Source organism: Pleurodeles waltl, chromosome 7 (genome assembly GCF_031143425.1).
Source record: "Pleurodeles waltl isolate 20211129_DDA chromosome 7, aPleWal1.hap1.20221129, whole genome shotgun sequence".
Lineage (NCBI taxonomy): Eukaryota > Metazoa > Chordata > Amphibia > Caudata > Salamandridae > Pleurodeles > Pleurodeles waltl.
In genome coordinates this window covers 489,261,562-489,287,420 of record NC_090446.1, presented here as the reverse complement: position 1 = coordinate 489,287,420, position 25,859 = coordinate 489,261,562, and the positions used below count along the sequence as shown (strand labels likewise).

Sequence of the window (25,859 nt, the reverse complement as noted above, 5' to 3'; positions counted from 1 at the left end):
TCCCAGTTGTGATTGTGTTTTAGCACCTAAACTATGGTTAGAGGCCCATTTATTTCTTACTTGTATCAGGGCCTATGGCACTGTTAGAATACCATAGCAGGCATTACTTTTATCAAAAGATGACGTTTTAGTACAAAATGCACTGGTAAACCTGCTTGGACAGCACCTGCAACATGTCTTGAACTAGTATAGTGCACATAGCTACCAATTTTTCCAGGTCCATGTTTGGATAGTGAGGCCAATCTTGTTTTTTTCTTAGAATTCTGGGACTTGGAGCCATGGTTGTAAACTTGGTTTTATTATGACTAAAAGTCCAGACTGACCTAACTAGTCATGCATGGAAAGCTTGCCAGCTAGGAATGCAAGGTTCCTCACACTGCTACTATAGCTACTTGAGCACACGAGGAGTGGGGGTTACAGTCGGCAAAACACTGTAGTACCCAGATCCCAAAAGGGGTGCAATTGTTCTGCGTGACAGAGGCATTTTAGCATGTTCCTTTCTTTATAGTGGTGTGTGAATGCTAACTCATTTGGAGTAACAAAGGCCATCTCCACTTTCTCCACCACTGAACTGTTTAACTCTTATTTTTCAAAAAGTACAAAAACTAACAAGTAGCTCTATGACAAGTGATACAATGAGCCAATCTTTGTTTTTCACCCAATATCATGTTGCATTCTGGAGCTTGTAGTTCTTCTTTTGCTGATGTCATTGTGTGCGCCAGAACCCCAACATATAAAGTGATGTTTGCCAAAAAGCCGGAAGTTGCTGCAGCTTTCATACATAATAAAGGGTTACTTGGCATACATGTCCTGATTGATTACGAAATTGTTTAGCTCCCTCCAAAAATTTATTTATTTCACATGCAAGTTGAAAAGTAAGGTGGGATCTTTTATTTTATGAGGATTCACTCTTTTATTCATAAAATGCATTGACAGTGCCAGTGGTTTTGCAATTTGTGTACTTGAAAAGCTCTATAACAGGCTTCATTAACACACAACAACGGTGCCCTATCGGCGACATCAGTGCAAGCATCCTTGTCACGAAGAATAGGTAAAAGACAGACCAGAGCAGCAAGAAGAACAGACTCACTGAACAGGTACAACACAGGTAAAAGCAGTGCATGCTTCCCCTCCTCACAGACTGTGTAAAACGGGAGCATCCACAGTACAAGCTTCTCCCCCTCATAGAAAGGTATAGATGGGTCAATATCACCGAACAACCACTATCTTCAAAGAACAAGTACAGCAGAGCAGCGGCATTTAGTGTTCTCTCTCTCACAGAAAAGGCACAGTTTGGGCAACAGCAGTTCCCTCTCCCAAAAGTTAGCACGGTTCAGGCAGAGGAAAGCAAGTTTCACCCCTTAAATTACAGGCTCAAATTGTGAAGCAGCTGTGCAAGCTTTATTTCTTCCTGAACAGGTGAAGCATGGCAGGAGCAAAACAAGCGTCCATCACATACAGAAGGCAGCAGTCATGTAAGCATCTATTCCCTTCAGAACAGTAGTACTGCAAGCTCCATTCCTCACAGAACATATATTACTAAGGTAAGAGTGGCACGTAGCTACACCTAGGTACAGGAGCAGGGATCTAATACGCTCAGATGAGTGCATGGGTCGATGAGTGAATGAAATTGTTGGTCTTGTTTCACCTTAGTTTATATTTCCAATCTCTTCTCTTACCCTTATCTCCTTCACATTTGGTGTTCACTCCTGCCTCTCTTGCAATTATCTGTTCAATTACAATTACTCTGTCACTCTCTTCTGACTTTCCACACTCTGAGCCCCTCCATCACCCACGCAGCTCCTCCCTTTCTTCCTCTTCTCTCCTACTTCTATTTCCCTTTCTACCACCTAGGACCTGTGCCCCTGCCACCACCTAGGGCAAAGATGAACATCTTTCCAACACTTCTACCAATAGTGCCCCATGAGTCCATTGCATGCCACTTAAACCATTTGGTGACCCAGATATCTCACTAGTATTAACTTCTGCAAGATTTGCCCCATCTCTCCGGTGTTACACCCTGTCCACTCTTTCTAAAAAATTCTTTCTAGGTCTCTTTTCTAAGATTCATTCTCTTTCCTCTTCTTGAATGTGTGCTCCTCGTACATTCCCCTTTCTTCATTTGTTCACACCTCTCTTTCTACATCTTACATGTCCTCTCCCTTGACCTTCCTGCCTGGTGCCTTTTATTGGCATAACACATTTCTCTGTCTTCTGATACTCTCCTAAGTCTTCTTCATTCCCACTTTTCATTGGCTTATCCCCCACAAACATTTACACATCTCGATTTCTATCACCCCAATTTCCTCTTTCCTGTCTTGTTCTATACAACGTCCTCTTTCTTATCCCATCTCTACCTTATTCCACCCTTTCATACAACTTTCTTTCTCTTATCTCTGTGCTCTCAGGTTTCCTCGGCTCATGAATGAGAAGCTCATCTGGTGTAGGGTTTTGCTTTGCTTTCTGGGACTGGTAGTACTGATTTCATAATGGCATAAACAGGACTACAAGTCACAGATTACAAAGCACAACCCAACACTATTTTTGATTCCTCACGACTGGGCAGCAGATGGGCAGCAGAACTCTATCCTTGAGTTTGCATTCTCTAATTTATTTTCCTAACAGACCTTTTCCCACAAAAGAACAGGTGCTGCTTCTGTTTTTAAGTTTCCATTTCGGAAGACATCAGGGCAAGCTTGTATTGTCCCTATGAACCACTCTTTGCACCCCCAGAGACTCCTCAAAGCTTCAACTTTGCGAATCAGATACCACCCAAATTGGGTGTCAGTATCTGATCAATGGTTTGCAACCGTAACTACTTTCACAAACTGTTGATCCATGTCTTGGCCAGTCGCCATTACGAGGAGCTCCCCCCTCATACCCTCTCTTAAGTGCAATTCACAGGGAGTCACAGAATGTCTTTTGCGAATTGGAAAGACGTTTTTGAGTCTCAAAATGTTTTTTTTTACAACAACCTCTTTTCAGTGGAGAACCCTGTATGTTTGCAAGTCACCGAGTTTTCAACTGCACAAGTGGAAAAGCATACTTTTTTCTTTTATTTCATTTACTTACTTATTTACCTTTTATTCCAAAATGCATTCCATTGTGGGAGTCCATAATGACTGTCATCCAAGCTTATAATTTGTTACACTTCTAAAACATGTGTTGGTAATTTATTATCCAGGACAGCTTGAGAATGCAGATTGCAGACAGCTTTGTTGTAGGAGAGTAGCTATTCTGCTAGCTTATAGGACAGGACATCAATTGCATTCAAATGTATTTAGGACATATGGCAAGCCTTTCTGTGAGAGTTAAATTAAAAAAGAGGGAACCTTTTCTTTATTAGGCAAAATAGTTTTGCCCCTGTTTATTGCCTTCATCATAACGTCATTACATTCCTGCTTTGATTGCAGCTTTGTCCAAGGACCCTGTAATTCCAATAAGTAATGTAGAAGTAAAGTTAGGAATAGTAAAATATACCTACCTATATGTACTGACGTGCAACACAAGATTGGTTTGATTTACGAGACCAAAAGTGATCTGGTATCTTTTTCAAATGTGAACGGAGTCTTTATTTACAATAATGAGTAACACGGCGAAAAATGCAGTAGGATGAAAGTAGGTGAAATTGTCTTAATATTACTGTGTTAATAATATTGCGTCAGGAGATTTTGTGACCTCCTTGAAATGTATATTTTCATATTTCACTATTAGGGGCACCAGCCAGAGAGCAAAATGAAGCGTTTGCACGAATAAGTTGGCGTTAGATCTAGATTTACATATCAGGCTAATTTTCTCATTGTTCCATTTTTGGGAAATGTGGAGGTTTTTTCATCTCATGCTAAAATATTGTCAGAGAACTATTTTGAGCTGGGTTCTTACTCTTACCCTTCTCACTTTGCCTTGAATACCAGAGGTTGGTGATTTGAAGCCCCACCTGAATCTATAACCTCATTTATTTAGGTTTGTTGTAGTGTTATCTTGTTTGGGAACCTTTATTCAGTAGTTTCATGCTCCCTACTGACATGACTGCTGGGCCCTTGATTGTTTCATATTTGATCCCTCATTTATCCAGTAGCTTGATTTTGAGCTGATCTTGTTGCTTGAAGTTTGCAGGCACTGGCAATTCATGAAAGCCACGATTTTATATCTCAAGGTGCGCCCAGGTGCTTCGGTGCATCAACCGCCATATTGTTAAAGGGGTGCATGTGGTGTACCAAGTTTGAGGCCTAGATGAATGGTTTCTCTGGAATATTTTTCAAATTCTAGGTCTTAGTGTATGTGCGTGCATCTAATTGGCTGTGTCTCATGTAACTTCCTTGTGTATCATGTGACAGGGCTCACATGCATTGTACATGGGGCCCACACACGGCATTACTTATGCTCAATGTAAAGACATCTTGAATGCAGTACACAACAATGCATAAGACTGTAAATAAAACATCAGCTATTTGACAGCACCAGTATCCCCTGGTCTGGCACACGGTCCCAGAGACACAATGTCATCCAAATTGAAGCGAAAAGTGTAAGGTACTTGACTTATCTCGATTGGACTAATTTGTTACTAAATAACTCTGGACCAAAAAAATGTCATCCTTGAGCAAAAATACAGGGCGATTCCCAGGTAAGATACTTTTTGAAGGCAGTGAGAGGACAGGTGCTGGTGCAATTTCAGAGTGATAGGAACCGGTACTTTGTACTCTAGCAAACAGTGTGTGTGACCTGTCTTGAAAAAAAATCAAAAAGTGATAGGTGGAACAGCTGAATTCATCTTAGTCGGTGGTAACTACTCATGGCCATAATCCAGTCAATCTTTGTTCGCCCTGTATGTCACTCCAAACAGAGATCAGACTTTGTCCTTTTGCAATAGGAACAGTTCAGCCGAAACTGCAAGGACTGGTCCACTCTAGGCAATAATACAAGAAACCACAGACCGAGTTCTGCCTTTTTGGGCCTTATCAGTGAGGTGCAGCATGTGCCCAAGAGCACAGTAAGCACAGGATCCACGTTTGGACATACACCTCATATTTAGGAAGTCTGGCTTAAAAACTCAAAAAAGTCGGGCCAAAAAGCTTAAATTATTAAAAACTTGACTGGCATGTGACCTAAGTAAATAGTGGCTGAAATGAATTCAAAAATATTTGTGAATTGCCAGTCAGTGCCTTTATTTTCTCTATTTTAGCGAATTAGAGCCCATGTTCCTGTGGAACAGGGTCGTGCTGCTCAAATCCTTCGAAATATTGAGGTGAAAGATTGGATCTTGGTGAAAGGTATCAGTGCCCTTCAGGTTTTTGTGATGCACTGGCCAATTATGCTCAAACCCATCAAAACATCAGTGCTTTTCGTGAAACGTCACACTCAAGAATTGCTCATGCCCCATCTACAATGTGTATCAATTTCCAAGCAATGGGTGTGACAGGGAATTGCCACCCACATTTCTATGCCATAGTCTCCTTGAAACCATACTCCCCAATGGCCATTGGAGTTATGGAAAGAAGACCAAATTATGAGGTAGGTTGACTACATTATGTGCCAATAATAGGCAAATTATGAGGCGTAATACAACACTTTTTATCGGAGCATTACTTCATTATTTTTACATGTGTACACGTCAACACTGGCTGAGCAAAGGTTTCGCCTCACTACTACCACTTTAATACCCAAATGCAGGAATAACCAGGTTAAAGGTGACCAGTCAACCTAAGCGAAGGGTCTTCACCTGCGGAGCAGCAACACTTGTTTCAGCGTTCTTAGTACATTTTGATCCGTTTGAGTTGGAAATAGCATTTTTAATTAAAATCTGCATATTATGCAGCAGATAATGGATTTTGTGCTAAATGTGGCAAAACCATATTTCTGTAGAAAGTGTTGCAGAATTGCATTGTTTCAGTCGCACTGCACTTTGCATGTCGACGTGCGTAGTACACCTTGTGACCTGTCAATGAGCTGTGTAGCTTTCTGGTTTTGCAGTAAGGAAGCTGTGCTGCTGACATTCTTCATCAAAAATGGGCAACACTGTGGAAGTGAAATAGGGCTATTCTCCATCTGTTTGTAGATTTTGGTGAGCAATGTGTTAAATGCCCTTCAATATCCCTTTCAAGCATATGTTGAATAAAGTACCACCTACCATACATTATAAGGAGACTGCAAGCCACTGAGGAGTTGTGTGATCACATAGAGAAATGAGCTCAGAAATGAGGCCAAAGGCCAGGTTCCTTTAGAAGGGTGTGTGAATCTGAAGTGACTTGCAATTTATTTTTAAAGTACTCAAGAGTATATTTTATTAATTAAAATATATAGTGACATCATTTTCCTCCTCCCAAAAAGCTTACATTTTTGGTTCAATGTTTATTTGAATGAAAAAGTATGCAATCAAACTCAAATGGAAACAGAAAAATTGTTGCAACAGCAATTTAAAAACGGTTTATGTCAAGATACTATTTCAGGATTTGTGATAAAATGCAGCGAGAATACCAACAGGATTTTATACAAGGATCGCAGGCTTCCATGTATTATAAGTAAACAAAACCTACAAGGTGTTAAAAGTGACAATACAGAATATAAATGTGGAAGTTTGTGTTTTCAACCTATGGGTAGTGAAACATTTTACAGTTTCTGTCTAAATCCAGCAGATTCAGAGAACGATGAAAATTAAAATGAATTGAAATGTGAAATCTTACCAATAACAAAAACGGCTGATTATTATATGTGATATACGAAATGTTAAGAAGGTGATAGCTAGGGAGACTGATGGACAACAAGCAAAGTGACTGCTAAATAAAATGCACTGTTTATTATCAAAAAGTGTATATTAACAAACTGTAAAAAGTAACTGTAACTATATTCTTATCTGACCGAGCTGTAAACAACAAGCACAATAGTTATTCAATTTAAAAATAGATAAATGTTAAAGAAAAAACTTTCATGGCTAAGGCACGTTATGCTATTTTACCTATTATAGAATATTCACTAAAGTGTATTTAATAGCTTAAAACACACCAATTGCCAGAGTAGGCTCCACTGTCAGACCTGCCAACTCACACGGTGCCACATTATGTCACACGATATCAGAGCCCCTCGCATGGTCACCAATATCACATGGGGGAAGGGAAGGCAAGCTGGTCTTTGGAGGCTCTGAACAACCATTGTCCATTAAGGATTTTGAAAAGACCCCAGGACATGTATAACAGTCCTGGCAAGCTACTATGAATGGACAGAAAAAGAAAATGGTCATATGAGGAAACAAAATGAGTCTCTTAGAGGCAACAACACTGGTTCCTGATGTTGTAGAGTGATGCATTGTTTAACAAGCAGACCACTATCAAAGGAAAGGGATATGGTCTAGGAGCTATGCTGATGGAAGTGGAAGTGGCTTGGTGGGGGGAGTGCGACGGAGTCAGGAGATAAGCGTGGGGGGTGTATGCAGGAAGAAGGATGTAAAGAGCAAGAGAAGAAGAAGATAAGCATGAAGGGATGTGTTGCTGCAGGTAGGTGCAGAAGTAGAGAGTAAGAGGATGGATGCAGGTTTTGTGCAGATGATATACATTAAGTGGTGTAAGGACTGATATGGTGGAGAAAGAAATGAGGAGGCAGGGTAAAGGCAGATGGAGAGAGAGAGTGAAAGAGAAGCAGATGATTGTGAGTAGGTAGTGGTGAAGAATGGGCATATAAACGTTTAAAGATGAGGTAACTGTGTTGATTGAAAGGGTGCCAGGCAGTGGGGGGTGAAGAAGGGAAGAACACATAGTGGCAGAGGAGGGAGACAAGTGTAAAGACATGGGTGTGGGGGGGGCGGGTGTATAGCCCAACAAAGGGCAAAGTATTTCTGGATGAACAGGGTGCAGGAAGTCGGAGTAAATATAAGAGCAGGGAAGGGATGCAGCATCAGGGTGAAAGATGAGGAAAAGAGACACAGAGACTGGTAGAGACTGGTGGAGGATCCTCCCTGAACCTTACCTTCTTCAATGCTTACATGATCCCTCTGGCTAGCATCATCCGCTCTCATGACATCAATGTCCATTCATATACCACCAACCTGCAACTTATACTTTCCCTCTTGGTCAAAACGGCCAGCACCCAAGACAAGTTTACAGCATGCGTACCCAATATTGCAGAACTGGATGAAGCCCAACTGCCTGAAGCTGTACATCAACAAGACAGACGCTGTGATCTTTAGGACTCCACTCGGTGGCTGAGCATGTTAAGACCAACACCCAGCTCATCATCCACACGAAAAACCTCAGGATCATCAACTGCAAATTCAACATAAATGCTTAAGTCAACACCGTCTCTCTCTCTCATGCTTCCACACCCTGAAAATGCTAAGAAAGATATTCCAATGGCTCCAAACCAACACCTGGAAAACCATCACCCACATCCTAGTCACCAGCATGCTGGATTATGGGAACATTCTCTACTCTTAGATCAACAAAAAACTCGCCATGAGGCTGCAGACCATTCAGAATGGTTGTCCAGAATCACTCTCAACCTCCCATGCCATACACACATCTCGCCTCACCTCAAGGAGCTACAATGGCTAACCATATACAAAAGAGCCTCACCTCCACTTTCAAAGCACGATATACCTCTATCTCAAAATACATCAAATAGTGAACCTGTTTTCACAAACCTTCCAGACACCTCCGTTTGGCTGGACTTCTACTTGCACAAATCTCATGCATTCTGAAAACCAGATCTGTCAGTCGAGTCTTCTCCTACTTAGCCCTATAATGTATGCAACAACCTGCAGCTATACAGCTGAACCTCTCCCTCTCTTCTTGAATTCCACAAGAAGCTGAAGACCTGGGTTTTGGAGTAATCACAGTAGGTCCTAGGCTTGTCTAGATTCACACTGCTCAGCTCCAGGATACCCTCCCGGGTAAAAATGTGCATTACAAATCTGCATACCATATATGTAGAAGGAGAGCGACAGGCATGCAGGGAGGGAAGAGGTGACAGGCAAAAGACGGAACTGTGTGGATGTTGAGGAAAGGTGAGATTGAGATGCATGAGAGATGCATGAGGTGTGAAGGTAGGTGGAAAGGGGAATGGAGGAGTAGCAGCAGGTGCTCGCAGGTGCTTAAAAGGGTGAACATTCTACCCAATTGAAAACAAAATTAAATTGTATCTCAGGACACCATCCCCTCCTATCTAACCAAGGGTGTGCTTTACAAATACTGACATATACATACAGGAGTCTGAGGGCAGTAAGAAGAAGAGAAGGGAGTTGCAAGGGTAGATGGTACAGCATATGAACGAATGACAGGAGCTGTGAACTGGTCCATAACGCTGAAGTTGCAGGAAGGAGTGGACAGAGCAACAGACAGAGGAATGGAAGAAGTGAAAAAGGATCCTAAGGTGATTCATGATAAAGGACCTGAAGGACAATAAGGCGGACAAGATCATCTGTCACAAATGTGGCGGATATCCCATCCACCATATTGCAAGTGCATTATAGCATGCAACACTGTTTTTTGGCAGTATAGATATCCGTCATGTTTTGATGGACTAGCCCATCTGCTAAACACTAAAAAAGGACCAAAGTCATTATTCAACATGACAGTTAAGGCATAAAAGAACAAGAGAAACTTTAAGGGAGGCACACAGTGGAGAAAATTAGCTATTTAACCACGTAGGCACACGCCCAGGAAATCAGGTTTGATAGAAATCAAAACAGGAAGTGGCTGGTCTGCATCTTACTGGAGCCTGCTGAGGCGGTTGGGCAAAACTACAAAAAAAGGCAGCCACAGCCTATGGCCAGAATCAAGCACGTCTATAGGAAAACTGAGCTAGTTTTAGACAAACCTGGGCTTCTGACAGCCAGGTAGTCCTATTGACCTATTAAGGGCACCGGCATGTCACTTCCTGGGCGTCCTACACACCTATTAGAGATGGGGAAATGATTTTGGGGGATGATGGTGAGGAAGTGTGGGCTAGAAATATCTAACTCCCCATGTTTATCATAGCCCTACCCTTCCCCCTCAGAAAGTATCACTGTGTTTGAAAACAACTTTCAGAACAAAATGAGAACACACTTTGAATGACTAGATAGCTCCATGTCATGATGGCTTCGCTTTTTCAGTATTAGGATTTCCTTAAAAACACATTATCCGGTGACACTTGAAATATAGCCAGAAATATAAATATCAATACTTGAACAGGAATGTAACTCCCTGCATGCATTTCTCCGTATTTATAGTTCTTCCTCATTTTACTCGTTACATTACTATTTTATGAATGGTGTTATTTGACGAGATGATACAATGATGACATATTCACATTTTGCCTTTTCTAATTTTGCTGCCTCTTTTCTAACTCTACTTTTTTTCTTTACTTTCTGCTTTTCCCCTTTTAATCTATCCAAATAATATGTAATGATATTTTACATAATGTGTTGATGTTTTGTAACTATCTGCTAACATTATTTTAGATGGGTCAATTATATATGTGGTTTATGCATTTTTTATCGCAGTCTATATATTTTATTCTGATTATTTTTTGGGAATATTGAAAAAAAGATCAGAGGTTTAATATTAATCAGTTGCTCTTGAAATATCGCACGTTCATTAATTAATTTAATTTCCTATTCTGCATGCCCTAAACAAGTTATTAATCATCTACCATATTAAATTGGTACCTTGGTCAAATTGGCTTACTAATAGTGAAACAGACCACAAATCCCAGCATGCACTTCTGATTAAAGATTGAGTATTAGAAACGTGGGGGCCTGGTGACATTGAGTCACCTGCTCTGAAAACATACTTTGCCATCGCTCAGCACATTTTCACCAGCAACAGAGAGATTTAATAAATTCTACGCCCAAGTAAGGGGAGTTGGGGCTTGCCCAAGAGTGAGTTCATACAGCGTTCAAAAAGACTTGAGTTGACAATTGCATTTTGGCCTAAGATCTGTTTGGATTTCAGCCCAAGTATATTCCTGTTTTTTAATTATCTCATTATCACTTAAAATGAGGAATAGATTTATAGGTTTTTCACCCCGCAAACGGAATCGATGTTTTTCTAATTATTAAAAAAAATAATAGAAGTGCATGGTGGACTATATGCCCTAGCACTGAAATTTAAGGTGTACCTGGGGACTCTTTTGGCAGAGAGTTAGTTTTGACGGTTAGGGGTCATGTGCGAACAACTTGCCCTTTTCGTTCTGTATTGCTGTGCAAACTGTCAAGTTACTGACGACCACCCACGGTGGCATTTCTTGGAACATTGACATATTTAGGACGCCATTGCAACTGAAATCAATTACTGTTTTCTGGGGAGGACGTGTGAAATCTTGGCCAAAAGTAAACTGCTGGTGGAAGTCCGAGGACAACTTTTTTGAATAAAGGGGTGGTGGTGCAGCAACTGACAGGTATGCGATTCTCTGCAAAAGTCCTTTCTAGACGCAAAGTAGCCTGTGTCCATAACACTTGAAAATAAGGACTTTTCTGGACGTGTCCTCAATTGAAGAGCTCTCGGCCGCCCTGTGGTAAATGAGGCTGCGGGACTGGAATCTAGGGGGGAAGTTGTTCAAGAGCGACAGACATTCCGGGCGCCTTAAGAACCACAGGATGAGGTTGTAGAGCAAGGCTGTGATGTGTCCCTAACCCACCACCTCTGATATAGTCTCCCTGGGACAGAGAATCGAAATGCACAGCTCTAGACCATGCTGCCAGCTCCTTCTGCGTCCGATGCAGGTGGCGGAGGAGGGAAGTCTGTTTGTGGAGGTGGTGACGGAGGTGGTGGCAGGGCATCAGAATCCACAGGGGGAGCTAGTACTGTCTCCTGAACAGTAACTACTTGGCCGTTGGCCTGAAGCTGTACAGTAGCTGCCTGGACACACGTGGTGGGTGTGGGTTCCTGCACAGCTGTTGGAGTAGCAACGCTGCCTTGCGGTTCACTGGTGCCACCTTTGATTTGCCCATTGGTACTCTGGGACAGGAGTGGTGCTGCCTCCTCCTTGGCTGGCCTCTCTGACTGGACATTAACATCTTTCATGACAACTGAGCACTGTTGGGACTTTCTCTTGTTAAAGAAAGTAGTTAGCGTCAATCGTTTACCAGACGGGTCTGGCTCATCCACCACAACGTCCACCGGCATAGCATTATCCTCTGGCATATGGACTGGCCCAGCCCAGGCATCCTCTCCCCCTTTTCTTTTCTTCTTGTTTGTTGTCTCGAAACTGGTAGACCCAGTGCTTCTTCTTCTATGCACATTCCACATGAAGCAGAGAGCAAGCAACAGCAAGGATAGAGCCACAACTGCAATGACAATGTACCAGTGGTTTTTTATACCGGCTGAAGAAGGTGCACTCTTCGATGTGGAAGCTGAAGTAGTATTGCCCACTCCTGCTCTGCTGTCACTTGTGGTTAAATGAGGCTCTGCAGTGATTATGGAGGTGCTATGTGTTTCTGCCTCTGAAACCTGGCTCGAAACATGAGACCCCTGATTGGTTGAATATGCCATCGTCTTAATTGTCACTGCAGTCTTATGGGTACTAGGTGAGAGCGAGACAGTGGATGTGACATTCCTAGGAGCATCTTTAGCCTCAACAGGGAGATCACTGCCATTGGTCTTGGCCTGGACTGGTGAGCTCAGAAGTACTGAGGATGATCTTGAATTTGTAGAGGAATCTGAGGTTTCATCAACCACTCTGGTGAGGCCACCGTCATTGGTTGCCAATCTCAACATGAGATTTGTCACTGATGGGAGACTGGTTGCCAAGATGTCATGGTGTGCGGACGTTGAAGGTTCATGTTTTGGAAGCGGGGAGGTTAACAGTGGTGTAGACAGATCTTGTCCTGTGCTCAGAAAGCTCGGAGTTGGTGTACCCTCCTCAATTTTCTTGATGGTGGTTAAGGAATTAGCCACAACCTGAGGTTTTGCCGGTGGCTTGGATGCCCTATCCAGACTCACTGGCCCAGTGCTGGGAATTTTCTGATCTGTTACCATAGTGGAAAGGAATATCGTACTTCTCAAACTGATTTTTTCATCAGAAAACCCTACAATGGTGGGTGAAGTGTCTAGTTCCTCTGCTTCTGTAGTTTCTTCTGCAGGAGATAGTGACACCATTTCTTCACTACTCTCCCCAAGCACAGAAAAGTGGGCCAAGATGGCCAGCAAAAGCGGCAGCACCATCATTCTTTCAGCATTCTTCTTAGTGCTTATCAGAACCATCCTTTCAGCTGTTGAGGTCAACACGTGTGTCTGTCTCTGATCCACGCTCCTAAGAGTGCGGGGCTGGCAAATAATGACAGTTCAAGGCAAGTAAGTTAATGGTGTTTCCAGGGCATGGCCTTGAGATTTTCATTGGAAGCGAAGTCCCCGTACCTAGGAAACGTGTGCTCCACAATACAGAGCAAGAGACTAGTATGTGTTCGCAAGATGTGGACTGGTCATAACAACAGATAGTGATCTTCAGAATGGAAGGGCAGTGAACACCGAAGTATGAACAGGATCGGAGCCAACAATACCAAAAGGTAGATGTCTCCAGGTTACAATAAAAGTGAGCCAATAAGGCCTTCAGGAGGTGGTCTTGACACTGCACAGGAAGTGAAATGCTAAGTATCCAAGGGAAGTGATGGACAAGATTCACTAGGCTGTGAATGTCTTTCTGCTGCTTCACTCAAACTTTGTAACTCCTGCTGGCGCATCAAAGACTTGAAATGGCCTGAAACAGAAAAAAATAATAAGTATGGGTTAGCAGCCTCAGGTAGAAAATACCAACGCTTGAAGTGTCATGGAAGAGGGGAAACCAAACAGTGAAATGCATTTCTAATAATAGACATCATAAAAGAGACGTAATCTAAGATAGCGTAACAACAAAACTTCTGTAATGCATATTTTTTACCAATTAATCTATTTTGTCCACAGTGCTTAGCTTCCATTATTGTCTCTATTTTATAATCTCTGCGGCATGAGCCACCAAGCGACCAGTCTGAATAGGGCATTGGCTGAGGGGCTGGAGGCAGGTGACAGAGCCCTGTGCAGAAGTGATATATAGTGGCCACTCACATCATGACATTGACTGATGTATTGGAGAGAGCAGGTAGCACCAGGTGATGTTTCAGATCTTTACGTTGACTCAGATCCTGGTGGAAGAAGACACACCCTGGTTGGAGCAGCGGTCAGTCACAGGATGGCGCTGCTGGAGGGAGCTGAGAGTCACCACAGTAGCAGTACAGGAGATCAGGCTACAAGCGACAATTTCACCCATTGGACTTCAAGTACATGGCATTGTCTGGTGTCCTAGATAGAGCATATAGTAAACTCAACCTTGTATAAAAATCTGCAGCACGGTATTGCGGTTATGTTAAATACTTGTGCAGTGCCACATTTGGTAAAATACCAAAGAAAAGTGACACATTTTCTGCTGCTCAGTTGTAAACCTCTGCAAATGTTAACTAGTAACCTTTAAGTTGCTGACTAATGTGTTTCGATTTTAAACTAGTACTAATGAGGTGCAACCTTTGCGTAGACAGTATTAATTTCTTTTAAAATGACAAAATAGAGAATAAATACTGGCATAGAATGTGCTGATTTTTGCCACATAAATTGCCTTTCTTGCTGCATAATTTGTTTAACCCTGTCATATACTTTGCTCCTGAACTGATGCATACATCCGGCAGCCCTGCGTAATAGCCAGAAGTTTTAGTGTACGGAGTAGAAAGGTAAATCTGATGAGAGAAATGCATTTTGAGATTTAAAAAAAAAGCGTGGTATTGTGTTTGGTTACCACTGCTGAAATGAGGCCAGCAGGAGAGAAGAAGGTGCCATGGTGAAGGCAATCATCAAACACCTTCTGAGGATATGGACATCTCAGAGCTGGAGCGTGGTTACAGAGGAGTGCCTGTGGTCTTGCACAGCTACAATAGGTGTATGGACTCATGTTGCTTCCTCACCTCAGAAAAAAAACTTCTCATCACAAGTAAGGAAGCATTGTCCAAGTACAGGAAGTATGTATGTTGGGGCTGGCAAAGGCCTCAGTGGTGGTTAATTTTCCACCCAGAATACAAGATGTGTTGGTGCTATACCAAATAATCAAGTTTTTATATTGACTTGCACCTATATTAGCTCCACCATATCGACTACCAACAAATTGTCAAGGGCAGTTGATATGGAGCTAAGATTAGTAGAAAGGTACATCTAGATTTCCCTATATGTGCTTACCTTGGTGAAGCGTTTGTTATCAATATTGTGAAATAGATGTATTTGCAAATCAATGTTATTGAACCCAATATTGTGACATCTAACCCAGTGGCAATCTTGAGGTACTTCAAGTGGCACTCTCTACCCCTCACTGGTCTCTAATGCTCAGGATCGCTAGAATTACATGGCATGGGAGAACCAAATTATGCAGCAGGGTTCAATAAATTATGCAGCAACAAAACAAAAATTATGCAATGTAATGTGGCACGTTTTGTGACAGATTTACTTCATTATTTTGTCAATTTACACATGGGAACACTGTCTGGGCAAAGCATTTCCAGTGGTGGCTGGTAATTTTATGAGGGAATGGGTCAGAAGAGGGGAGGTTCACATTTGCACACAGAGTACGCCTCACTCAAGCCCATTTGTTCGCACACACACTCACCCATTCACAATACTCACTAATAAATACACATGAACTCATACATACGTGCATGCACCGAACATAAAAAACAAAAACTTACTACAAGAGCAGCAGATCTGACAGGAAAGACTCAAATGACCAAGGAGGGGTGGGACTGCTGCCTTCCCTCTCTGGCTCACCTAAGGTCAGCCCTAAGGTCACCCAATGAGGGAAGGAAACAGTCCTAATCTCGTCAGAGTGGAATAGGGTCAGTGAGACTGCTGAGCCCACCCCACTCTGTGACGAGGTGTGACTGATTGACACTCAGCACTGGGCATTTGAGGGCTCAAAACTGAAGCGCCCAGGTCAAAAGCAATCGGTGATGCTCCCCCTCATCATGAGCTGTGACTTCTTTAGCCCAGGAAGCCAGGAGTCTGCACATTTAGCACATGTCCAGCTCCTGGCTGCCTGACCTGAATCAGAAGAGTGACTGTCAAGCTGACTTTTGTTCAGCCTGGCAGACACTTTTCACATCAGGAAAAAGTGAGGCCACCCAAATATAGCACTAAGCAGATGAAAAGTGAACAGGCTGCTTTGGAAAAGGGCTTTACATTATGCTGCAACAAGTGTTGCTGAGGTTTTATTAACTTTTGATGCTTTAAGCTAAAAACTCTTTTTCTGCTCACTCGCAAACCCTGATGCACACACTCCATAGTTCAAGGTTATAATTGTATAATGTACAGGTTGACAAGAGTAGCATGTATATTTATGTAAGATTACAAAATAAAGTACTGTTGCAAATATCGCTATGCTGGGAATATATGACATATGTTCCATAGATGTGTTATGTGCTATTTCCCTACCGATAAACAATAACGAGATTGTAAACTTAATCTGAAATGTATGCATTACGTTGACTGCAACAGGTATTACCTACTGTATTGTGTACCCTTCACGTTTATTAACACAATAAAGATATATATATATATATTGTTTTTAAATTTAAAAACAATTTTTGTGGAAACCTGCATATTGTGTAGCAAATTATTGATTATGTGGTAAATGTAGCAAATCCATAAAAGGCAGAAAACTCTGCGGCAAGAGAATTGTATAATTCCAGTGGCCCTCCTAATACTGCATGAACAGCACTAGAATTAAAAAACCCTGCTCTAGAGACCCAACATCCTTATTGTTACTGTGTTCCAACAGAATGATGAACTACCTTTTCGGTTTCTTCATTTACTAGTTTATTTTTATTTTTATTTAAATTCATTAGTGATTGAATGCCATTCAGATCAAGACTATTGTATTGTGGGTATGTGGTTGCAATCTAGTCATCTGCATATCTGTTGTACACGTGCTGCTCTTCTACTCATATTTCTTCCTTTGACTTTAGAACTAATCACAAAAACCATCACACCACTATAGCAACACCCTAACTATATAGGAACACTATAGAAAGACAATAAATCCATAAATGCACAACTCTACAATGGAACACTCTTACAACTGCATAACGATAATACTACAACTACACACCTACACCGAAAAATTATAATCACACATTTACAACTGCACAACCCTACGAGCAAACCACTTGTCGATTTTTAATGTTGTACACCTTTTAGACTGTAGTCTGATTGTGTCCTGGTTGGGGGTTTGTGGAGATCCACCAGAGGTAGTCAACTTGTTTGCAAGATAAGCAGTGCCTGTTGTGATGGCTTTGTAAATGAGGCAGCTGTTTTTGAAGCTGGTGCAGGCCAGCAATGGTAGCCAGTGGATTTCCATAAGCATGGGGTCGATGTGATCGTATTTCTTTAGTCCCTGGACGAGACATGCTGCAGCACGTAAGGTGGCCCTAAGGGGTGCCATAGTGGAGTTTGGGAGGGCATGTAGTAGACCATTACCCACCTCCAGTTAAGACAGTACAATGCTACAACCCTACATTTCAGAATTGTACATCTAAAACATACATGCACAATTTGAGAGCTCGAAAACTGCACAAACCTTGTGCTTTACAAACAATACAACACACTTACCATTGTTCAATTACACTACTAAATCTCTACAGTTGCCTACCAGCAACAGGACGTGAGCTTCACTACTCAAGTTTAAGTTTATTTTAAAGTATTTTCACTGATGGGGTCTTAAATACAAATAGATAGAAATATGCTTACTTATTCAACAATGTGAACCTGAACAAACTTATTTCAAAGAAGAGAGATTGGGTTATAACCATGATAATGTAATGTGTGAAATAATGCACATGGGAAAGTGGCAGAAAAATGACTTTAAAACATAATGAGAGGTGGGCGTGACCAAGAAGGCGGCAGAGTAGGACACATCCTGCATTTCTCCATTGCCCAGACCCACTATCTCTTTATTATCAAGAGCATCGGAACACCCACCTGGCTGCTAGCAGAACGGAAAATGTCAGACAGGCAGGAATGGTATTGTGAGACCCATGTCGCTCACCTGTATCCGGAGCTGCCCCCTTGCTACTTTGGTGGCACCTGGACCTCCACGCCCGGAAGGAAGATCTAACCAGCAAGGACAAAAGTCCTCTAACCCGGTAATGGAGGTGCTTTTGCACTATTGAAAGCCAGAGGCACCCGGGGGCTGTGATCAAATCAGCCGCCATCCCATGGACAGCGAGTTGTGGTAGGCCCCTGCGCTGTGGCCTGTGCTGCAGTGCACGGCCTTGGCCCGTAGGCCATCCAACCCCGATCCGGCAGCTCACCCTATAGCCTGCTGTGCCTGTGAAACATGAGACAGGTGCATGGGCGCAGCCGGATCAGTTCCCTGGCCTTGACAACCTGCTGCTGTCCTGTGCGGTGCGTCGGGTCGCTGTTCATCCCTGCGGTGTCTCGCCTGGCACCATAAGAGCGGCATGGTCTCAGATAGGATAGGGTAGGGCCCTCTCTGGTGCTCAGCAAGACAGATGACTTCACCCACTTGCCCCGCTGGCTACACTTGCTCCAACATCTCACATCATTCTGAACTCGAGCAGACACCGCCCGCTGCAAAAGACTGTGCTGGGCTCCTGGCCCCCACTTTTCAATCTGGTGAATGCTACCCACTTGTGATGCATAGCTCTCCAATGCCGCCAGGGCTACGACAATCCTTCAGTAGGAGTACCTATATTAGTCCCAACCCTCTCTTCACTGATCAGCGGCAGTATACCAGGCCATCACAGAGTCTTGACCAGTCCTCCCAGTGCCACACAGATCTCTCCTATAGCATCTCACTAGGCAGAGAGCAAGAACTGGGGCCCCCATGTCTGATACTTATAGCACAGCACACTACTTAAAGGGAAGGGGGCCACCTTACGTACAACTCCCAGATGGACATGACTACCACCTACTGCTCATCCCTCTCTGACGGAGTGGCTGAGAGGCCTCACCTCCAACTTCCTTCACAAGCGGCGACTTGAAGGGTGCGAAGGGGCACAACAGCAGGGGACTTCTCTACCACGGCCCCATATGGGCTGAGGCCCTCCCCCAGCCTCCACTTTATTAGAACAAGAAACGTCTGCTCCCTCCTCCTCTCCTCTTAGGGCCCTGTAGTTTCTTCAGTGCCCGAAGGCTCCTCTCAGCATCGGCTGCACAGAGGTGGTCATCAGAGGCTACATAACAAGCACATTACCTCAGAAGGTAGGGTTGGTGTGCTGTGGTGTGTGCTCCCCCGCCCTCATAAACATGGCAGCAGCAAAAAACAAGAGAGACTAGTCTGTTTGAGAGACGCTGACCCGTTCTACCCCAGCCCACACTAAGGAGGCCGGATCTATGCAGCACCCACACACACAAGATGGCCCAGATGGGCCCACCGACTCCGGTCCAGCCCCGGTCATAAGGGGCTTCTTGACCTCCCTGTTTGATTTCTTAACAACCAACCTCCAAGACCTTCATAAAGATCTGTCTCAGGAACTACGGGACCTCTGCATGGATCTTACCTCGACTGGCAAGAGGGTCTCCAGCCTGGAAGAGAATGAGACAGCTCGAGATGACGCAGAGTTACTGCATCAAGAAATTCTGCGCCTTCATGAACAACAAGATGTTCTGCTGGCCTAAGCAGAGGATCTTGAGGGCAGGTACGGACTAAACAATATTCACATCAGGGGGGTTCCCTCAGGCACACAAGGAACAGACATCAAAGGCTATACTTTAGCACTCTTTTGTTCAATCCTGGACTGGTAAGAGGACAAAGACTTACAATTAGACTGCGTACACAGAGCCAACTGCTCCGGAACAGCCAGCTCCAGACCACGAGCTATCCTTGTGTGTGTACAGAACTTCCCGATCAAAGAAGACATTCTGAAAATGGCTAGGGCCAAACTCCCAATTTCTGCAGGGACCACACTGTGGGTCTCTTTCAGGACGTCCCCCTTCTCACTGTACAACACCGCTTAGAGTTCAAACCTCTCACTGAATTTCTGCACTCTAAAGAAGTATCCTATCGCTGGGGACATCCTTTCCAACCAATATTTCCCTGGAAAGGTCAACTCCACCAACTCAAGACCCTGCAGAATGCTCGCTGGGTACTGGGCCTGGCCGATGATCCACCTACTCAGGAAGCACAGTCCTCCCCTGGAGACTCACCCTGCAGGGCCCCTCGATGGCAAAAAGCAGGCCGCCACCAAAAGCACAACAGACTGAGCCCTGAGGAATGGGCCCAAGAAAGACAAGCAGTCTAGGCTAGCCTTGCCCCAGGAACACACAGACTGGTCCCAGTGTTAGCATACATCAATGATTTACAGGCTCAGGCCTGCTTCCAAGTAAATAAGCCTGTGGCAGTGCGGGACCCCTCTGAAACTTGTCTCCTATCGAACTGCTCCATGTTGCTCCACTCATGCAGTACTCTATGCCTCACTCAGGACATGCTCCTTCACAAGTTTATTTGGTTTTAGGTTAGACTTTGTTGATATTGTTTTTGCTCCTCCACACTATCTGGTCTCACTCTACTTTAACCAGGCCTACCATAGAATATGCCACAGCGAAGGTCTCACCTGGGCAATTCCTCGCCTCCAACATTGCCATTGCAACTATGTGTGCTCTAACACCTTACAACCCATCTGGATCTTAAACTATGGAGCCTCAATGCGCGAGGCCTAAATAATCCTATTAAACGCACTGTTGTGCTATCCCTAATAGAACGCTCACAGAGCCGTATTTGTCCCTTGCAAGAGACTCACATGCTTGCTAAAGACACTTCTTGGATGCGCTTCAAATGGTTCCCGCTATAGCGTTGGTCCTCCACCCAAGCAAAGAGAGGTGGGGTGGCTATTCTTTTCTCTTGGGGGCTTCTAGGGTGAAATCCTGTCTAAAGTGGTGGAAGTCAAAGGGTGACTAAAAGCCTTTCTTCTAAGGGTAGAAAACCTCTACTTTACATTAGCTACCATATACATCCCTAACAAATATCAAGAGAAGTTCATTACGGAAGCTCTTACCCCCATCCTATGCATCCTGGACACTGCGATTCTAATAGGGGGCAACTTGAAATTGGTTATGGACAACAAATGTGACAGATCCAGCCAACAGTCTGACCAAACTGGCGCCTTTTCACTCTCAGGGCTTCAATCGTTGAGGACTGTGGCCAAACTGACACATGGTGAACATCCTACCCCCACTCACAAGATTACGCATTCTACTCTGCAACTCGGAAAATATTTGCATGTGTGGACTATTTTCTGGCCACCCCTGCTTCCTTCAAACTGGAAATATACACTTCGATTGAGCCTAGGCTGCTATCTGACCATGCGCCCTTGATACTCACGGCACACATTGACTCCTCTCAATACAGGACACTGCGCTGGAGGCTGAAGGATAATCACTGCTCCACCTGCCCTCCAATGTAGATGCCATGCACCAAGTTATTACAGACTACCTTAGACACAACGGCAATAACACAACATCACTCTCCTCCATCTGGGAGGCACTTAAGCTTCTACAAAGGGGATAATTCATTGCAATCCCTGCAGCTGAGAACAGAACCTGCAAAGAAAAATGACAACATCTACAGCTCTCAGTATCAGAATGGAAAACTATACACAAATGCACCGGGGCTCCATGAGTATGAAAGAAACTGGACAGAAAGCGATTGCAACTCAAATAACTTGATCTCTTGGAGCTGAATATGCTATGGCCCAATTGAAACATAAGTTTTACCTGGGGAGGAATTACTGTGGATGGATGCTAGCACACAGGCTATGCGCCTGCACCCGTGCTACCTCCATCCGGTCATTCAGTCCTCCCCAACCAAAGAAGTGTGCACAGACCTACAAAAAGAGATGCTTTCCAACAATTTTATTATACCCTTTACACTACTTCTGATGGCTACCCTATAGATTTCACAGACTATCTAAGTGCAACCTCACCCTCCTATCACCCACTGAAGCCGAAGCTTTGGAGGATCCCATCTGTATCAAGGAGGTCATTTCGGCAATAGCTTGATTAAAAAGTGGAAAGGCTCCTGGCCCGATGGCTTCTCCTCCCATTTCTATAAAGCCTTCTGCCCAGAACTGGCGCCCCTCCTTATAAGCCTCTTCAACCTCTTTGACAACATTGGCTCCCTCACAGACTCCATGCTGGAGGCCAGCATCATTGTGATCCTAAAGCAGGGCGAGGATCCTACTACTGGTGGGTCCTATAGGCCCACCTCTTTACTTAACATTGATGCCAAACTCTTCACTAGCATAATTACTCACCACCTTAATCCACTTATGCCCTGCTTAGTTGACTCAGACCAGGCAGGCTTTATCCCTACCTGACAATGCAGAGGTAGCACCAAGCGCATTCTACCTTTACTAGATAAGATTCATGGATCCACGAAAGAGGCACTCCTCCTATCAATCAATGCTGAAAAGGCATTTGATAGGGTCCACTGGCCCTACCTCTATGCATCCCTTTCCCATCTAGACTTCGGGCATAAATTCAGGTGTTCGATCAGGAGTGTGTACAGCATGCCTCAGGCTTTAGTTCGGGTGGATGTGATGTCCTCGTAGCCCTTCCCTGTTCAGCGCAGGATGAGACAGGGTTGCTCCCTCCCCCCTTTCACCCTGTACATGGAGACCCTAGCGCAAAAGATCCAAGCCAACCCTAACATCACAGGGATAAATATTGGAGGGAATTAACACCTCATTAGCTTATATGTCTAATCATGTGATGCTGACTATTTCTGAACCAATGACTTCCCTCCCTGCCCTAGTCACCGAACTTCAAGGGTTTGGGCAGTTATCAGGCCTCAAAGTCAACATGTAAAAATCACAAATTCTAAATCTTTCAGTGACTCCATCCCACGAAGACAACCTTCACTCTAGAATTCCATTTGAGTGGGCAACTGACCATTTCCCCAAGCTGGGGATCAGACTGGCCTGCTCTATACCACAAACTCTCCTGTTGCACTACTCAGCACTTACATCTCAAATCGTGATTGATTTCGATTCATGGCATCAGGCTCACCTTTCCTAGAAAAGGTCAAATTGCAGCGATTAAAATTACAATATTACCCCGTATTCTCTATCTCTTTCAGATGCCCCCTCACGCTGCCAAAAAATAACCAGCAGAGCCTCCAAAATGCGATCTCCAAATTCTTCTGGGATAGGAAACCACCCCGTTTATACAAACATTTGATTAACTGAACCAAATCGGGAGGGGGGGGATTGCAGTACCTGATCATGGGAGATATTTTCAGGCCGCCCAGTTGCACTTCCTGGTAGAGTGGAGACGCCCACTCTAGGTGAAATACAGGTGCTTCATGGACCAGGCAGTGGCTGGGTCCCACATTTGGAAAGAACCTTGACTTCCTCCCAAGCACCAAGCTTGGGGACTTTACTCCTACCCTATCACCAGCTCGGTCTTTCAAGTCTGAGATGCTGTGGCCACCAAGGCAGGACTGACTTATTTTTCGTCCCTGATGACCCCCATCTGTGCCAATCCAGATTTCACTTCTGGCATATGTCCTGATTAATTCTGATGTTGACAGTAAGGATGGTGTAAAAGAGTGGGCTGACGGTTTGACCCACAAGGGATCCTCCAGTTCGAACGTCTAAAAATAGAATATGTGTTAACGGAAGCTGATAGATTACAATACCTGCAGATCCGCCACTAGGTGCCGCAACCTGCTTTTCAGCCCCATGCACAGAGGCCCCTCACGCAGTTCGAGAAATGGGTGCTTCTTGAGAAGATTTCAGAGATCTATGCCCTCTTGGGTAAACAGGCCCAACCACTTAAAGCGCCAGGCCAAGCTTGATTGGAGGAGAAACTAGGCAGAAAATTGACGCTCAGAGAGTTGGGACACATATTTCTTAGAGAACACCACTCACCTCACAGCATAGCCAGCACTGAGGCAGCCTTCAAAATACCATCCTACTAGTACCTTATCCCACAGAGCTCCAACCTGGCCAGATCCAAAGACTGCTGGAGGGGCTGCAGGAGTACTAGCAGTTTGCTACACCTCATGTGGCACTGCCCAAAACTAGAACAGTTCTGGGAACACATTTTGAATGACATAGACCACACGTTTGACACTAAACTTCCCCTTTTTCTGACATACACTATTTTGGGCCTTCCCAACCTCCTAACCTACCCGCTCCACTCCCAAAGAGAGAAAAACAGATGGCCCTCGCCCCTTGGAGCAGTGCACCAAGTAATTGCATCACTATGGGGCACAGAGAAGATCCCAGACCATACTGCCTGGCTCCACAAGTTGTGGTTCCTTCTGGGGATGGAGAAGTTGTCCATAGCAGCGGACCGCCAGGGCCACGATTACTCAACCACAAGAGCACCCCTTATACACATTCTCTCTTCTGAATTAATTGAGCTTATCTGCCCTGCCTACTTGAAGGTACTGCGTTTATTGCCCCACACTGACGTATCTCCAGCACAGCGCTACTCTGTAACCACAACTGACCCAGCGATCTATAGTTAGGATCATGCACTTATATGCGTAGCCACAGACCACCCAGTTGACACTGAGGAGGACGGGGGAGGGGTGATTGAATTATGTGTGTTAAAATTCTTTGTTTTTTTTTCTTTCCACCACACTTTTGCAACACTGCTCTGGGTTGTGGGCATAAAGCTGTGTTCTCTGATAGCAGATCTTTCTCAACCGTTGCCACCCTGAAGGGTTGTAGGTGAATAGCTATGTGTTTTTTATAAATGAACAGAATTAACCCATAAAACATAATGAGGGAATAGGTAAAAGGCAATGTATGGGAAAATGAGAAACTGACAAGTCAAATCAATTATTTAATTCTTATATAATGAGAGGTATACAAATGTTTCAGAGAGTAGATGATTAATACATAAAGATTCATAAGTTTAAAGAAAGTGAGTGGAAAAATACAATCCATGTAAACTCTTGCCACATGCAGTAAGTTTCCCACGAGAGAGCTACGACCCATAATACAGCTAGAGCCCGGCTGGTCCATAGGCTAATCAGGCAGTGCCAGAAGGGCTGGTCTGACGGGTCAGTGTGTGTGCAAGTTGGGTTTGTTTTTGCTGTCTGTGGGCCTGTTGTGTCGTCTGCTGTTCGCTATCTGCTTCGCTAATGGAGATCACCTTTCTGTTTTCTATCTCACGCCGACCCTGAACATGGCATAATAAAGGAAGATTGAAATTGTGATTTTTTGTCATAGGCAAACTAACCATGAAAATTCAATTAAGGACAATTTATTTGTTCCTACTAATACCTTGATTCTCCTTAACATCTCTGAAAGATATCCTGCCACATCCTATGGAAAATGCAATACTCCAGTCATCCAAACAAAGCCTTTTTTAGCTCCGCAGGTGAGAGGTAAATCACTCAAAGGCTACTTTTTCCTCTCAGCCAAGTCAGGGATCAATCCCTTCAGGCCTCCCAAGGTCCACATAGGGGATTCTTGATGTGACGCTGGTTCCATTTACTTATAGCCATTGTTACAGATTTAAAGTCGTGATATTTCTGCCTTATCAGATGTTATTTTTCAATATTGTTGTACTCTGTACTTGATGTTCTGATACAACTTAGGGTAAGCTGATTCTATAGCGAACTGCTGTTTAAGAAAAGCCAGGTGAGAAAGTAATAGCTGTTATATGATTTGCAACCGCAAACATGTACGAAGTGTACCATTAAGTAATTCATATAACCATCCTTATTGTTTAAATTGTGCAAACTGTAACTGTACTGGCGGTGTATTGAAGACAAAATGGTAAATATAGGTAAAAAACATTTACTTTTACAAGTGTGAGGTTTTCATTTCCTTGATCTATTATCACCCTACTATCACCCTCATGGGAGCCCTATTTTTAACTGGCGGCATACTGCTATACAATTGT

At 43.8% G+C, this 25,859-nt stretch overlaps 1 protein-coding gene across 1 annotated transcript in view; it reads right to left on the bottom strand.

Annotated features, from left to right (window-relative positions):
- Positions 1–6,266: 6,266 nt before the first annotated feature.
- Positions 6,267–25,859, bottom strand: part of SPN (sialophorin) — a 31,341-nt gene continuing 11,748 nt past the window's right edge. Inside the window, exon 2 of the mRNA XM_069244135.1 lies at positions 6,267–13,665. Within this exon, the coding sequence (XP_069100236.1) occupies positions 11,655–13,172 (1,518 nt within the window). The 5' untranslated portion in view covers positions 13,173–13,665 and the 3' untranslated portion in view covers positions 6,267–11,654. The remainder of the gene's footprint in view (positions 13,666–25,859) is intronic.